This window comes from Felis catus, chromosome D2, assembly GCF_018350175.1.
Source record: "Felis catus isolate Fca126 chromosome D2, F.catus_Fca126_mat1.0, whole genome shotgun sequence".
NCBI lineage: Eukaryota > Metazoa > Chordata > Mammalia > Carnivora > Felidae > Felis > Felis catus.
In genome coordinates, this window is record NC_058378.1 from 46,757,191 (window position 1) to 46,772,692 (window position 15,502).

Here is a 15,502-nt window from a genome sequence, read left to right on the forward strand (position 1 = left end):
TCCTTCTTCCTGCTCCCTGCCCCAACCCCCTGTCAAACTTACACAATACAGTAGCAAGACGAGCAAGCTTGGCCGTACTAACTCCACATCCTTGTAACTCCACTGCCTCAGGAAGGTTCAGCACATGTCCTTTTCAAGGTGGTGACCCTCACTGTCTCCAGCCTGGGCTCTGCCCGTGTTTGCAGCCTTCGAGGCGGCCTGTCTTCCAGAACTAGGATAGGTGGCAGGCTCACAGACTGAGCCAGAGAACCAAATCTTCGCCTGAGCCTTTGCAACCTAAAGCAATGAATCCGACCATGTTTTGCTTTTGTTCACTGTTATTGTTGTCTGCAGGGATAACACAGACCAAAAAGATGATTTCTCTATGGGGAGTGGGAGAGGAGAGGTAAAGCCCAGCCTGGGAGTTGCTTTCTGTTGATAAAACACCTAGCTAGGAAAGAATTGAATGAAAAGGGTTGGGAAGCCTAAAACAGAGTATATGATGGCCGCGGTGTGTGGGGGGGAAGATGAAGGGGCACTCGGGCAGCCTTGTCCAGAAGGATCCTGGTGCAGTGCATGGGGCTGGAGCAGAGAATTCATGTGGCGTCTGTGGGCACCTGAACGGGACTGAGGAAGAGGGAATGGCCGGAAAGAGGAGACATTATTTGGTTTGCTTGGGTGAAACATCTTGAGCAAGGTCAGGGAGAGTCTAAAGGACACAGAGGGGAGAAGAAATCAGAGCCAGAAAAGGAACCAAGGTTTACCACAGAGGCCAAGGAGCCAGGCTCCACAAACCCCTGCTGTGCAGAAGAAGAGGTGTTTCGTGTGGCGAAAGCCTCCTCCCCACGCCCTTCCCAGCTCCGGCCTCCTGTTGCACGTCTAAACTCTTTCCCCCTACATTGGTCAAAATCGTATTTCTTTGGTTCGATTTGTATTTCTTCCTAATTGTATTTGTAGAAACATAAATCAGTCCAGCCTTTTAAGAGGACTATTTGGCAATATGTAGCAAACTTTAAAAAAAAAATGCTCATACTTTTTATCCCAGTAGTACGGCTGCCAAAACTTTCTCTCTTGGGTACACTCACAAAGCATGCAGAGATTTATGTCCAGGAGTGGTCACGGAGAGGTCATGTGTGAGGACAAAGCCCACCACAGAGTCAGGCTCAACCAGTTCTGATCCATGTGTGCAACGGCATCCTGATGCTGTAGAAATGAATGCCACGGAACAATGCGAGGTGACTCCACAGTGCTGGGAAGCCAGTGACAAGGCACAAATAAGATTATCCATGTATCGTCAATTAAAAAAAATACAAGGGGCGCCTGGGTGGCTCAGTCGGTTAAGCATCGGACTTCAGCTCAGGTCATGATCTCATGGTTTGTAAGTCTGAGCCCTGAATCGGAGCTCAAACAGCTCAGAGCCTGGAGCCTTCTTCAGATTCTGTGTCCCTGACTGTCTCTGCCCCTCCCCCGCTCACCCTCTGTCTCTCTCTCTCTCTCTCTCTCAAAAACAAGCACTAAAAAAATTTTTTTTAAATACAGTGGACAACCCTGGGTGGCTTAGTTGGTTAAGCACCTGACTCTTGATTTTGGCTCAGGTCATAAGCTCATGGTTCGTGAGTTCGGGCCCTGCATAGGGCTCTGCACTGACAATATGGAGCCTGCTTGAGATCCTCTCTCTCCCTCTTCCTCTGCCCCTCCCCTGCTTGTGTTCTCTCTCTCTCTCAAAATAAATAAATACACTTAAAATAAAAGCAATGTAAGCAATAGACAGGCATGGGATAAAACTATTCTGGAAACTGTTAACTGTGGCTACTTCTTGAGTGGGAGCAGTAGTGCAGAGACTCTTACATCTTGTGGCCTTCCGTATATTATTTTAATGTTTTAATTTTATTGACTTTAAGAGAGAGAGAGAATGGGGAGGGGCAGAGAGCGAGGGAGAGAGAGAATCCCAAGCAGGCTCTGCACTGTCAGCACAGAGCCCGATGCAGGTCTTGATCCCACGAACTATGAGATCATGACCTAAGCTGAGATCAAGACTGAGCCACCCAGGTGCCCCTATTATTTGCATTTTTAAAACTATATACATAAGTTATAGTCACATGTCAGTATATAATAATCACATATATTATACTTACATGGGTAAGGAAGGATGACACGTGCCCATGGGAAATCTAGTGTGGGGTAGTGAGGCCTCTGAGCCTGCTTCTGCATGGCCCTATGACTTCTCCACAGGCCACACTAAAGCAGTAGAATATTCTAGCATCACAGCAGAACCAAAGTGACAGGGTGGTGTGGGGGCAAGAAGAACTTAGATAATAATCTTGTTATTATTATCCTGCCAGGAGAGCTGCTGTGTGCCCTGGAAGTCTGTGGCTTTCCTGGCCCCATAGATCCCCAGAAATTGCCACCTCTCCCCTCACCCATGCCTTGAGATATTTGGTCACCACTATTGTTTTCTGTTCCACAGGCGATACCCCGGCTCCGACAGGACCATGCTACAGAGGTGGCAGGTACAGTGACCCCCTTAGAGGACCGGAGGTCTGGGAAAACCCTCTGGGCACACAAATCAGAAAATAGCTCAGATCCCAGCAGTTCGAGGGGGTCTTATTTTCTAATTTGTCAAAATGTCCCAAATATTTCCCTCAAAAGATCTCAGTGATCAAAAGCAGTACCTGAGGCTTGGAGTCAGAGCTGGGTAGTGTACATGTGCATATGTGTGTGTGTGTGTGTGTGTGTGTGTGTGCACGTACACATGTCCCATGTGCACGCACATGCTCCACCCATGCAGATATACACATATGTGTAAATGGATACAATCTAGAGGGGCACAAGCGTTCACTTCTTGTTCTGAGAAGACACATGTGATTCCCAGCTTGAATGGACTCACATTTGGCCTCTGGTTCTCGTGAAAGGCACAGGGGCCTCAAGAAGGCCAGTCCTAGACATCATGTGGCAACAAGAAGTGAATGCTTGGTCACTCCTGTCCAAAACCCTTTTCCAACGAGAGGGCCAAGAGAGACTACAGAATGCGGGTCCCAAATAAGAGGTGGGCGGTTCATTCACCCACTGGCCTTGGTAAAGTCTTCCCAAACGTAGTCCCTGATTCCACCTTGACTGTACGTTTTAAGGCCCTAAAAATGAGTGTTATCCCAATAGGCAGGGACAGTACAGAAAGTCCCTAAGTCCCCAGAGGAAGACCGATCATTCAGCCTTTCAACGAGGGCTTCTTTCTCTGTGACCGCAAGGTCCCCTCAGCTAATTTTTTTAAATCATAAAAAGACCAGCAGTAAGTTTACCCACAGCATCTGTGCTCTTGTTTTAATCAACTTTTGAGTTTCACACCCAACAGTTAACTGAAAAGATGGCTTTATCCTGGGCTAGCGACTGCTGAGCTATATATTTTTTTTCTGGTTGACTTTGCTTCCTGAGTATATTTGCTTCAGTTCCCTTTGCAATTAACACAGTCTCTGGGATCGGGCCTGGCTTGTGCAGAAGGTGCACGGGGAGCAGTGGACATATGTGCTGCCTGCTCTCACCCACACAGTGAGGGCTGCAGAAGACTAGGAATTGACCTCCCGTGGCCCTTAGGAAGATGCCAATCATGTTTGCTTTATCTCTTCTTCGTCTCTTCTGGTAGAAAAGGGACATCAGCAATTTTGAGTATCTCATGCACCTCAACACCATGGCTGGAAGGACCTACAATGACTATATGCAGTATCCCGTGTTTCCCTGGGTCCTGGCCGACTACACCTCACAGGTACAGTATTCACATGGATGCTGTTCAAATGTCCTGAGGCTTTCTGACAGTGAAGACCAGAGCATACTAAATCAGCACGCAGAGCCCCCACTGCAAGGTTCAGTCCACCTGGCCCTGAGGGCTGCTCTGTGCTCGGTCCCTCACCCCAGAGGAGGCCTTTGGAATCTGGCTGCTTGGGTTTCTGTCCAGCCCCACCTGTGGGAAGGTGACCCCACATATGGGATGATCAACATGATGAGTACAGTTGCTAACATGTGCCCCAGAGGGCTTCCCGGCTGACTCACTGCTATCAAGGCAACTGATCCCCACCTGCTGAGACACTGCCATGGACTAACGCTAGTCCTTCAAGGGCAGTAGGCCATGGAACTTGTTCCTTGAATCAACATGTGTATTTGGGCGGGGGTGGGGGACACGGGTAGAGGAGAGGAGAGAGACAGAGAGAGACCCAAAGAGAAGAAATCACTGCCCAGTAGCCCGACCTCAGCAACTGAGATGTTGGTATGTAGATTTCACCTAGGATCTGGACTGAGACACAAAGGGTTGGGTAAGGCTGATGGCAATACCAGATAATTTCTGCTTCGGGCCTGTGTCCCTGGACCTCAGCAGGCAAGGGAGGGGAGGAGGACAGCTTGCACAGCTGGGCCAAGGTGATGTTGCTGGGAACAACCTGGCGATGAAGCTCTGTCCCAACCAGCTGAGCTCTGGCCGTCCAGAGGGTTGTAGTGTCTAAAGCACGGAAGGTGGCTGGGTCCTGTTCAGGCAAGCCCTGGCCAGTCCTGCCTAGGGCTGTTTGGATGGCTGATAGCCAGGCTTTGGGAGAGGGAGCCTCAGTCTTTTATGACCTCCCATCCCCGCTTAAGACACTTAACACAAAACTTTTCTCACCAGCCATATGTTGCCTTTTATTTCCCTAATGATCCACTTGGGGCTGAGGTATTTCAAAAATGAAACATGCAAATCCCAGCTTTAACTCACATGTTGCAAAGTGGGGGTTTACGAGCTCCTTTTGTTTAGCCCCAAATTTTGATTACTTACCCATATTTAACAATTGGGAGGTTTCTCCTAAAAATCTGGATTTGCACTATCTTTTGGAGAATCTGGAGATCTAGTGGCTATGAGCCTCCATTCTGTCCTGGCAAAATCAGCAGTCGCTGGGCATGGGTCTCTACATGTGCCATCTATCTGTCATAGGGGTCTGAGAAGTGCCTGCTTCGCTTTGCCCCCCACCCCCTGGCTCTGCAGGTGTGAGATGGGGACTGGCCCTAGGGGGACTGCAGTGATTCACTGCTAGTGAAAAGGAAAGGAGTTTCAAAGAAACACTTTCTATAAGACATGCAAATCCTGGGGAATGCATAGTTCCTCTCCTAACACATAGAACACCTCTGCTGAAAGCAAACATCTCCAAGGACACCTAGCCTTAAAAACTTCAGGTCTCCACTGCTGTGTGTTATATTCCCCGGGGCAGGGGAAGGGACTACATTTCACTGCCCGGAAGGGAGTGGGCTCTGGAAGAAATGAGGCCGTTCCTCACATCTCCTCTCCAAACAGAGGACTTGTAACTTCCTAGAGAATCCATTTGATTCTAAGGAAGGACTGTGAACTACAGAAGTATCCTGCTCTCCTGTGAGGGTTGGAGCCAAGGGCCTCATAGACAACAGGGATTCCTTTGAAAGTCTCTTTTCAGTCACTGGTGGCGATGTTCTGATTTGGGTCAACTTGGAACAGGTTCAGTGTGAACTCAATCTTCCCCTCCTCTTATTTTCCATCTCTCCCCTATTAAGTCTTTGTGGATCACTGGCTCTGGGGCCATAAAACCCCAGCACGCCTGCTAATCACCAGAGGGGGGCCAGACCAAACGACAATAAACCAATAAAGAGAACCATAAAACTAAAGAGCGTGGCTCCTGAAGTCTCGCTGGGTCACAAGAGGGTCTGAGGGGAGTTAACTCCAGCCACACATCTGCCTTCTAGACATTGAACTTGACGAATCCCAAGACTTTCCGCGATCTCTCAAGGCCCATGGGGGCTCAGACCAAGGAAAGGAAGCTGAAATTTATCCAGAGGTTTAAAGAAGTTGAGAAAACTGAAGGTGGGTAGATCCCAGCTTGACTTTTTTCTGCAGTGTTTTTCATCTGAATGCTTTGAAATGATCCTTGGTAACTATTTAGGCTGTCCCTTAGCCTGGAAACAATTATGTTAGGCTAGAGAACAGCTCAAATCTACTGGCCTGCACCCGGGCTGTGTGGAAGAATCACCTGGGCCTGGGGGTGGGGAGTGTTAAAAATACTGATGTCTGGGGGCGCCTGGGTGGCGCAGTCGGTTAAGCGTCCGACTTCAGCCAGGTCACGATCTCGCGGTCCGGGAGTTGGAGCCCCGCGTCGGGCTCTGGGCTGATGGCTCAGAGCCTGGAGCCTGTTTCCGATTCTGTGTCTCCCTCTCTCTCTGCCCCTCCCCCGTTCATGCTCTGTCTCTCTCTGTCCGAAAAGTAAATAAACGTTGAAAAAATAAAATAAAATAAAATAAAATAAAATAAAATAAAATAAAATAAAATAAAATAAATAAAAAAAAATACTGATGTCTGGGCCCCAGCTCTAAAAATTCTGGTGAGGTGCAGCCGGGACTGAGAACTGCTGTGCTGAGAGCTGATACCTCCATACCCAGGGGCCAGCAGAGGCAGAGGGAGGTAGCATTCATTCAGCACTTTCTATATTCCTGGCACAGGCCAGCCTACGTGCAGAAATACAATGGCCCATTTCAAAGAGAAAGGAATTGAAACTTGGCGAGTTCAGGCAATGAGTTCAAGATCACCGCTTCTAAATGACAGAGCCTATATCTAGGCTCCAGAACCTAGTTCCCAAACTTTGTTCATCTGCATATCACCTTTACAATTTTTAAAAAAAAAATGTTAATGTTTATTTATTTTTGAGACAGAGACAGAGCATGAATGGGGGAGGGTCAGAGAGAAGGAAACACAGAATCTGAAGCAGGCTCCCGGCTCCGAGCTGTCAGCACAGAGCCCGACACGAGGCTCGAACTCACAGGCCGCGAGATCATGACCTGAGCCGAAGTTGGACGCTTAACAGACTGAGCCATCCAGGCGCCTCCACCTTTACAATTTTTGCCACATTCACATGCGTCTGGAACTCCTATTGCCTTAATTTTTTTCCTTAGATCTATTCACTTCTTAAACTTCAATGAATATGTATTTTTTAAGTTTATTTATTGAGAGAGAGAGAGAGAGAGAGAGAGAGAGTGTGTGTGTGTGTGTGTGTGTGTGTGTGTGTATCAGAGAGAGAGAGAGAGAGAGAGAGAGAATCCCAAACAGGCATAGAGCCTGATGCAGGGCTTGAACTCACCAACTGTGAGATTATGACCTAAGCTGAAATCAAGAGTCGGACGCTTAACTGACTGAGCCACCCAGGAGCCCTGAATGTATTTTAAAAATAAATTTTTCTACCATGCATTTGATGCTAGCTACATTGGTTTGGTCAAACGCTTTGCAATAAATGTGTAATTTAAAATAAGAAGCAGCCATCCAGGAACCATGACAAGTTCCCTTGGGACCCAGAGGTGGCATACTTTGGAAAGGCTTATGGCCCAGAGGCCCTGCTTTTAGTGAGCAATTCTCAGCAGGAGAGGGAGGCTCCTGCTGCATCCTGCACAGCCCGTGGAGGCCTGCCCGGGACCCCTGCTCCACATGGGGCCGGCTCTCAGACTTGCTGGGGGCAGATAGGAGGATGTGGAAGGTTGGGCAAGCCCTTCTTGCCCTGCTGTTCCTCCAACTGTCAGGTGTTGCTGAGTTGTTTCCACAGAAGCAGGCCAAGAGAGTACTCTATCCCACTGGCTTTGGCCCCGTTCTCTCCCATCTCACTCTGGGTGTGCATTTGAGCTGCCCTTTGGGTTTGGGACCTCGTACCAGTTCCTGCAACCACCTCCCAGACAACTGTGACTTAGGGAACTCCTGCTCGGCACAAGGAGGGGCTTCAGGCCAGGCCTGGGGCTGGAAGCAAGATGACTGCACAGTCATTGTAGGGAGCTGGTTCAGGCCTTTGCTGGTTGTGCTGCTGGGATCGTAGGCTTTCTAGATACCCCTTAAGTCAGAAGACGAATGCACCGTCTCCCCATGAATCCTGACTACTGCCTTCCCAGAGCCTGGCTCTGCCCACATTCTTGAGAGTAGAACACTGAGGACTTGAGGGGTGCAGCTGAGGGTCTTGAATGTGCTTTTCACCATGGGTGGCTCCTGGCCAAATTATAATGACATCTGTGAGCAGAACCAAGGCTCCACTGGTCTGCGGGTGCTCTCTTGAGCAGGGCTTATGCTTGCTGCTCATGCCTGAGCACTGTAGAGCCTGTGTGTCTGCAGTCTGCCCCAGTCCAGGTGAGAAATCCATCCCAGGCATGTCCTTTCATTGCAGGAGACATGACTGTCCAGTGTCACTACTACACTCACTACTCCTCGGCCATCATTGTCGCCTCCTACCTGGTCCGGATGCCACCCTATACCCAGGCCTTCTGCTCTCTGCAGGTGAGTTCCTCTGCTCCCCTACACACACACACGTACACGCACACGCACACACCTATATCTCACCGACTAAGAGCTGGGCTTGGGTGAAACAGGGATCTCCCTGGTACAAATCCAGTCTTCAGCCAGTGACTCCCACTTGATGCTGGCTCCAGGATTCTGGGCGGTCCAACCAAGGCAGGCTGCTCATTATCAGTGACACCTGCAATGTCTGCCCAATAGTCTTGCAAAAAAAATCTAAAAATAAGGAATGAGAGATATGGACAAAAACATACTTAACATAAGTAGGTTTTAGTGGAAAAGGAAGAGCAGAAAGCTTGAGGACTTCCTTGAAGGTAGGTGGTCAAAACTCGGAAAAATAAACACAAAGAAGGGAGAGTGAAAAGAATATCACTGTGACATCAGAATGCAGACAGCTATGCTAAGTACAGGCTGAAAGGCTTAAAAGGACAAAGCATTTGAATAAGGAGTAGCTGAACCAGAGAGAAACTAACCAACTTGCCCACCCATAAACTAATAGATCATTCATCATGCCAGCTTATGGTTGCCAGACTTCACAAATAAAAATACAGGATGCCCAGGTAAATTCGAATTTCAGATAAAGTGACTCCTACTAAAAAAATTATTTGTTGTTTATCTGCAATTTAAATATATATCTGGGCCTCCTTGTGTTTTCCTTGGTGGCCCTGTACACCGTGAGGTGAGCAAGTCTGGCTCTCGGTGGGTGGTGCTGTCCAAGGCAGGTGGGATTGCTGGGACAGAGTCCTTTGCAGGCAGCTGAGAAGTCTATTTTCTCCCTTTCCCTTCTGACCTTATCACTGGGATCCTGCTTCCCAGGTTGTCCCAGGGGCACAGTTTTTGACTGGGGAGTGCCACTGGGTAGCCCAGCTGCAGCCAGCTGGCTCAGTCAACTCCAAAGTGAATGCAGCACACAGCCCAAGTGTAAAGCCTCACCTGCTCCGGGCCTTACAAGTGTCCTATGGAGAGGAAGGCTCGAGCCATGGTGGGCAACAGGCCACTGAAAATGCACAGACTTACTCCGATAGCAAAGTTCATCAGAGAGAAACCACGAGTATTCCAGGAACTGTGGTTTTTGGTCTGACCTCACCAACAAGGTCGCTCTTGTGCTCAGATGACCTTGCCCCTGAGAGACCAAAGGCTACCTTGGGTCAGCACTAAATCTAACTCCTGAGCCCCGGGCAGCAACGGGTTAGGCAAGGTCAAGGTGATTTCTCCCATAAGGAGCAAAATCCCTCCTGTCTGGTTTCTTGGCTCAGTGTTCGTTCTCCTTAAAGGCATGGATTGTCTAGACATTGTATAACCTTCTCTCCCTGGAAATTCACTCAAAAATAATAAGTGTGCTTCCCCTGAGCCTTTCTCAGGCAACAAGCATTTTAAGTAAGTTTGGTTTGGAGAACAAACGGTCCCAGAGCTCTAGCCCATGCCAGGAATCCCATCCAGATGTTGCTCATTAATCCACAAGAAGCGATGATCACTGTCGATGATGATGGTGATGCATGCCCTTACGGCGTTCCCTCCAGGCAGTTCTGGATGCTTTAAAAGCTTTCTTTTGTCCCTTCAGCCTAATGCGCTAAATCCCCATCCCTACCTGTTACTAAGGGTCCTTTCAATGGAGAGGGGGCACAGTGAAATAGAAAAGGTGTCAGCTCTAAGATTTATACGCCAGCTCTACTGCTTAACAGATACAGAATCTTCTGCAAGTTATTTTACCCCTGAAAATGAGGGTTAATTATGCACAGCTCCCTGAGCAGTTGAGATTGAATAAGGAAATGGGGGTAAAGCCCCTAGCTCAGGGCCTGACACCACGTAGGTGATCAATCACTGTTACTTCCCTTCTTCTCCCTGCAATCAGCCAGATGTAGTGTGAGCAAGCCTGAACTTGTTCAAGCTGGTCCCCTCTGGGCTAAGCTAACTCAAGACAGTCTGGACCACATAGAAGCATTCGGAGATGGCATGAGCCAGGTGAAACAGGTGTGCTGCGAACCCACAAAGATACTGGGTTAAGACCACTTTGAAGTTAGTCACAACTAGTTTGACTTTTTTTTAAAAAAGAGGTTTTTTTTAATGTTCATTTATTTTTGAGGCAAGAGAGACAGAGCATGAGCAGGGGAGGGACAGAGAGAGAGGGAGAAGCAGAATCCATAGCAGGCTCCAGGCTCTGAGCTGTCAGCACAGAGCCCGACGCGGGGCTCGAACTCATCAATCGCGAGACCATGACCTGAACCAAAGTCAGGGCCGACTGAGCCACCCAGGTGCCCCTAGTTTGACCTTTTTAAGCTGATTTGGTCCATTGGTGACTGGTTTGAGATGGTCTAAACCAGTGCAAGATAGAACAAATTTTATATGCTTTTGGGTGGCACACATGTAGCCATGTTAGTTTCAGCCCTTTGACTCTTGTGTTGAAGTCCGATGTGAATCCCGGTTTTTCCTGGTTCAAATCTATCTGTGGCATGTTGGCCCATGTGAGTTGAGATCATTTAGGTTCTCCATGTGTGCTACTTTTAACTGACTCTTCTAGTGGGTCATAAGAAGAACCCGCCATCTGCTTTTTCCTTAGAATAAAAGATCAATTTTATCTCCCAAGGGAATGAGTGAAAGGCTACATCTGGGGGGAGGGGGGTTGCACCTGGTTCTCCTTTGGGAATCTTAGGGCCTTCACAGACCTCCTTAGGAATGTTCTGGCATCTTCCTGAGGTCCAGCTCTTTCCTCTGGCCCACCCTGTCTCCTAGGGGCAGGCTCATTTCTTCTCAAGAGACCTTTGTTCCACCCCTGTGTAGTGACAAGTAAATGAGCCTGATCATATTCTCAGTGGCCTAGACCTCCATCCCCAGCATGGACCATGGGGTAGGGAAGACTACGAAAGGTGGAGAAGGTGCAGAATCCAGGCGCGATTCTTTGTTTATTTATCTGGAGGGCAGGGAACCGAGGATGTTGGACGTTTCCAGAGCCAGATGGACATACAAAAGTCAGTATGAGAAGGTGCATGCTTCCCCCTTATGCATTAGGCCAACTCTGCCTCTTCCTAGTAGCATGAATAAGCCAGAGTGGCTTGCTTGCCCGCTTGATGGCTTGGCGAGGGTAGCGCCTCTGGTGTGGGAAGCCATGTGTCCACGCGCTGCCCCCAGTGCAGGCTGGTGCACTATCAAGGGGCAGATGCAGCATGTTCCTTGGGCTCCGTGTCCTGCCCCCTGAGCGGGGCTGTGGGCAGAGGCCACAGTGTGCCTTCCTCACTGTTGCTGTGTTTGGTTTTCTGCCTCAAACTCGGTATTCCAATGCTAGAGTCTTACAATCCAGAAAATACGGCAGATGGGCGGTGCCACAAGCCGATTGTGTGCTGCTGACCCCACTCCCTTGCAGGTATGACGCCGCTGTCTGCCAGAGCTGGGGGCTTGGCTCCTGGGATGCTGTCATTCTCGGGCGCCTCACCCGCCTGGCGCCCGTGCCCGTGAGCCTCAGACAGTCGAGCAAGCGGGAGGCCACGCCGCCGCCAGGGCCGTGCCCTGTTCATGCCCTGACGAGAGTGCAGGTTGCGCCCGGGCCGAGATGAGGCCAGCCCGGGCAGGGCAGAGCAAGGCAGCCACGCCCCAGCGAGGGCACAGTGGCCCCGCTGCTGCTGCTGTTACATTTAATAAGAAACTGAAATAAAGTGCTGTGTTAATTAAGTCACAGCCCGTGTGAAGGCAGCTGTTACCAGCGGTGGGGAAGGGTTTTCTGAACCACCTGAGGCGAGATGGCTGGTGTTTGTGGAAGACATATGCTAACTGCAGAGAGAACAGAGAACCGCCCGGGAGCAACACCTGGGAACTCCGTGGGCGCAGGGCCGTGGGTCCGGGTGCATTTGTGTCCAAAACAAAGGTGTAATTATACTGACCTAACAAGGAGCATCAGAAAGAGCACATGTAATAGAGACAGGCAGACCTGGGGCAAAGTCCTGGCTCTAGAACTTTCTAATTGGTAGTGTTGAATAACTGAGCCTCTGTCCCCCACTCCTTTAAAATAACCTCTGACATGGTAGGTGCTAGCAATTAGGGGAGATACAGTGGGGGAACCGTTTGGCTGTTTCTTTTTCTTTTTTTTTTTTTTTTTTTTGATATTTATTTATTTAGAGAGAGGGCACAGGCAGGAGAGGAGCAGAGAAAGAGGGAAACACAGAATCCGAAGCAGGCTCCAGGCTCTGAGCTGTCAGCACAGAGCCCGATGCGGGGCTCATACCCACAAGCCGTGAGATCATGACCTGAGCTGAAGGTGGACGCTTAACTGAGCCACCCAGGCGCCCCCCCATTTGGCTGTTTCTAAGTGCTTTGTATATGTCCACCCTCGTCCCTGTAAGAGTAGGCAGCAGGTTTTTCAAAATGCCTTTGTGGGTTTTGTTTATTGAGTAAAGAGCCACATCCTACAGGAAGAAAAGCTAATGGCTTCTCTGGGGTCAGCCCACCCGCAGTCAAGAGCAAGGCTGATGAGGCAGCCCGGCTGGTACACAGGCTTTCCAAATTCGCCGCCAGACCTATAGCTCAGCTCACTGAGTGGGGTGTTAGAGACTGGCATCTTCCTTTTTTGTTGTTGTTAAAGTTTATTTCTTTTTGAGAGAGAAGGAGGGAGAGCACAAGCAGGGGAGGGGCAGAGCGAGAGGGAGACACAGAATCTGAAGCAGGCTCCACATTGTCAGCACAGAGCCTGTCGTGGGGCTCGAACTCATGAACTGTGCGATCATGACCTGAGCCTGACCTGAGCATAAACTGAATGAGCCACCCAGGCACCCCAAGCCTGGCATTTTTGTGAAGCAGCCTGCAGAAGGTCAAGCCCAGCTCTCTCTCAACTGCACACATTCACCCCTGCATTTCTTTGGAGGTGGTGGTGTCTCCAAATTGCCCTGATGATATTCTTGCTCTTTTCCTCCTGCCCCTGTCCCAGGACCCCACCCCTCCTCACTTTCCCTCATATCCCACCTTCTGCTTCCAATAACTTTCACAGTCTTTTTCTTCTTCTTTTGAGCCCCTGGTTACCTTCCCCAAGCACACTGAGGTCAGGGCCCAAGCCCAGGATTGCTCCTTTGTTCCTAGTCTGTGAAGGGAGAGGGGCGTAGGGGTGGGGCTCTGTGGGCATCTCTTCCTGTGTCCCTGGCCCTGTGGGAGGCACCTCACACACACATACACACACTCACACTCATGTGCTCACACATACATATCTTCACACCTGTAACAGTCACCCAAGGTTGTGGAGAAGAGTGTGGTAGACATTAAGACTTTGAAAAACTCACTGCTGTGGGGTGCCTGGGTGGTTCAGTCAGTTGTGTCCGACCCTTAATTTCATCTTAGGTCATGATCCCAGGGTCATGGGATCGATCCCCACGTTGGCTTCCATTTGGGACACGGAGCCTATTTGGGATTCTCTCTCTCTCTCTCTCTCTCTCTCTCTCTCTAATATAGATAAGATAAGATAAGATAAGATAAGATAAGATAAGATAAGATAAGATAAGATAAGATAAGATAAACTCGCTGGTGTTCATAGTGTAAGTAATACTGAAATTCCAGGCAAGTCCGCCTGGTTCCACAGCTAGGGTGCTCTCTTCTCTTGCTGCACACTGCCCCTTCGATGGACAAAGGACAGCCGCTTAGATCAACTGATGTGCACACAGCGTCCTGTAAGTGATTTGTTTACATGGGACACTTTTAAATTACTGGAAAGAACATCTGTCACGAGAGTGGGTTGTCAGCCAGCTCATAAAACCAATCCCATCATTTGGATGTGGCAGTGGGTTGATTTGGGTCAGTCCCATGGGAAAGGAAGAATAGACTTTCTATCATGTACAAATACCTTGTGTAAGTATCCTTGAGTGCATGTAATTGCTGGACTTCCTGAGGGTGTTGGTCAAGAATTGAATGGTTATTTTGCAACAGAGTTTCCCTGTGCAGACTGGAGAATTTAAGAATGTAGCTATTGAAATGCTTACTCTGGGACACAGGTGCACACAGACTTCCTGGTCTCACACACAAGGAACACTCCTTCCAAGACTGTTTCCAGTTTTAATAGACGTATCATAATCATGGACTTCTAATTTTAAATCATGTCCATTTCCAGCAGAAGTCCTTATTGTTCCTTTCTCTCCCCATTATTTTGTTTTCGATCTTGATTCGTCCTGGGTAGCAAAATTTTGCACCTCTTGACGTATTTTAATTGAGGAAAGATACCTAGGGTGATATTGTTTTTGAGCCCTTTAAATATTTAGAATATCTTTCTGGCATCTTCATGAAGGAGTGATATCAGTTGGACATAAAATCCAAAGCCTGTACCTTTTGCCTCCGAAACCTCCAGCCTTGGCTGCCTTGCCTTCTAGCTTTAAAGTCACATGGGAAAAGTCTTCTGCCAATGTTAGAGGTTGTTCCTTCATAGATAATTATAATCTTACTATTGTTTTTTTCAGTATGTTGGATACACATAGGATTCATTGTTCTTGATATTCAAGAGTATCTGCAGAATCGATTTAGGAGCAAATCTTGGCACAGTAATTCTCTCTCATCCTTTTGTTTCCATCCAGTCTCTAGACTTAATTTTGCTGTGGTTTTATTTTATTTTGTTTTGGGCTTTCCTGATGGCCGCCCTCTGTAGAAGTTCATGGTGCCTCTCTGCCTCGCTGCTTCTCTCCCTTCCTTTTTGCTACCTTCTCTTCCTTTTCTCCTTCCTTCCTTTCCTGAAAACCTAGTTCTGGCTGGGACTCATTGCTGGAAGCCACCAGAGTTTGTATCAACCCACAGACTTATAGTACAAGAAACAAAGCAGCTGTACTTTTTCTTCTAGGGAATTTGGCATTTCTTTTGTATTGCAGAGGGGAGAAAACCCATTAATTTTGAAACAAATGTATGCAAATGCATTTATTAATATAGGAAATAGGAAAATCAGTTATTGCTTCCTTTATAAATAATACAGGCTTAAGTTTTAAAGATATTACTTTTGCTAAAATGCATTAGACAGCTGTGAAAAAAATAACATTTTTCTTTGTGGTAATATCTTTAACCAGATTTGTAGCACTAACAATATTTCCTATGTATATATTATTTTTATTTAATACAGGTAATCTTTTTATTACCAAATCATATTGTTTCTCAGGAGATTACCATCAGCACTCATAAAAGCTGCAAAAGGAATACAGGAGGACGAGAAGGCATCAATCTCCTGCAGATGTTAAGACTCGGGCTGCAGATTAAATATACGAAGCTCTTAAT

The 15,502-nt window shown here is 48.2% G+C and overlaps 1 protein-coding gene across 10 annotated transcripts in view; it reads left to right on the plus strand.

Annotated features, from left to right (window-relative positions):
- WDFY4 (WDFY family member 4) overlaps window positions 1-15,502 on the plus strand; it is a 292,757-nt gene that overhangs the window by 247,553 nt on the left and 29,702 nt on the right. For all 10 annotated transcript variants that reach the window (XM_045040301.1, XM_045040299.1, XM_045040298.1 and 7 more), the window contains 4 exons: window positions 2,447-2,489; window positions 3,617-3,736; window positions 5,707-5,824; window positions 8,154-8,263. In XM_045040301.1, the coding sequence (XP_044896236.1) occupies window positions 2,447-2,489; window positions 3,617-3,736; window positions 5,707-5,824; window positions 8,154-8,263 (391 nt within the window). The remainder of the gene's footprint in view (window positions 1-2,446; window positions 2,490-3,616; window positions 3,737-5,706; window positions 5,825-8,153; window positions 8,264-15,502) is intronic.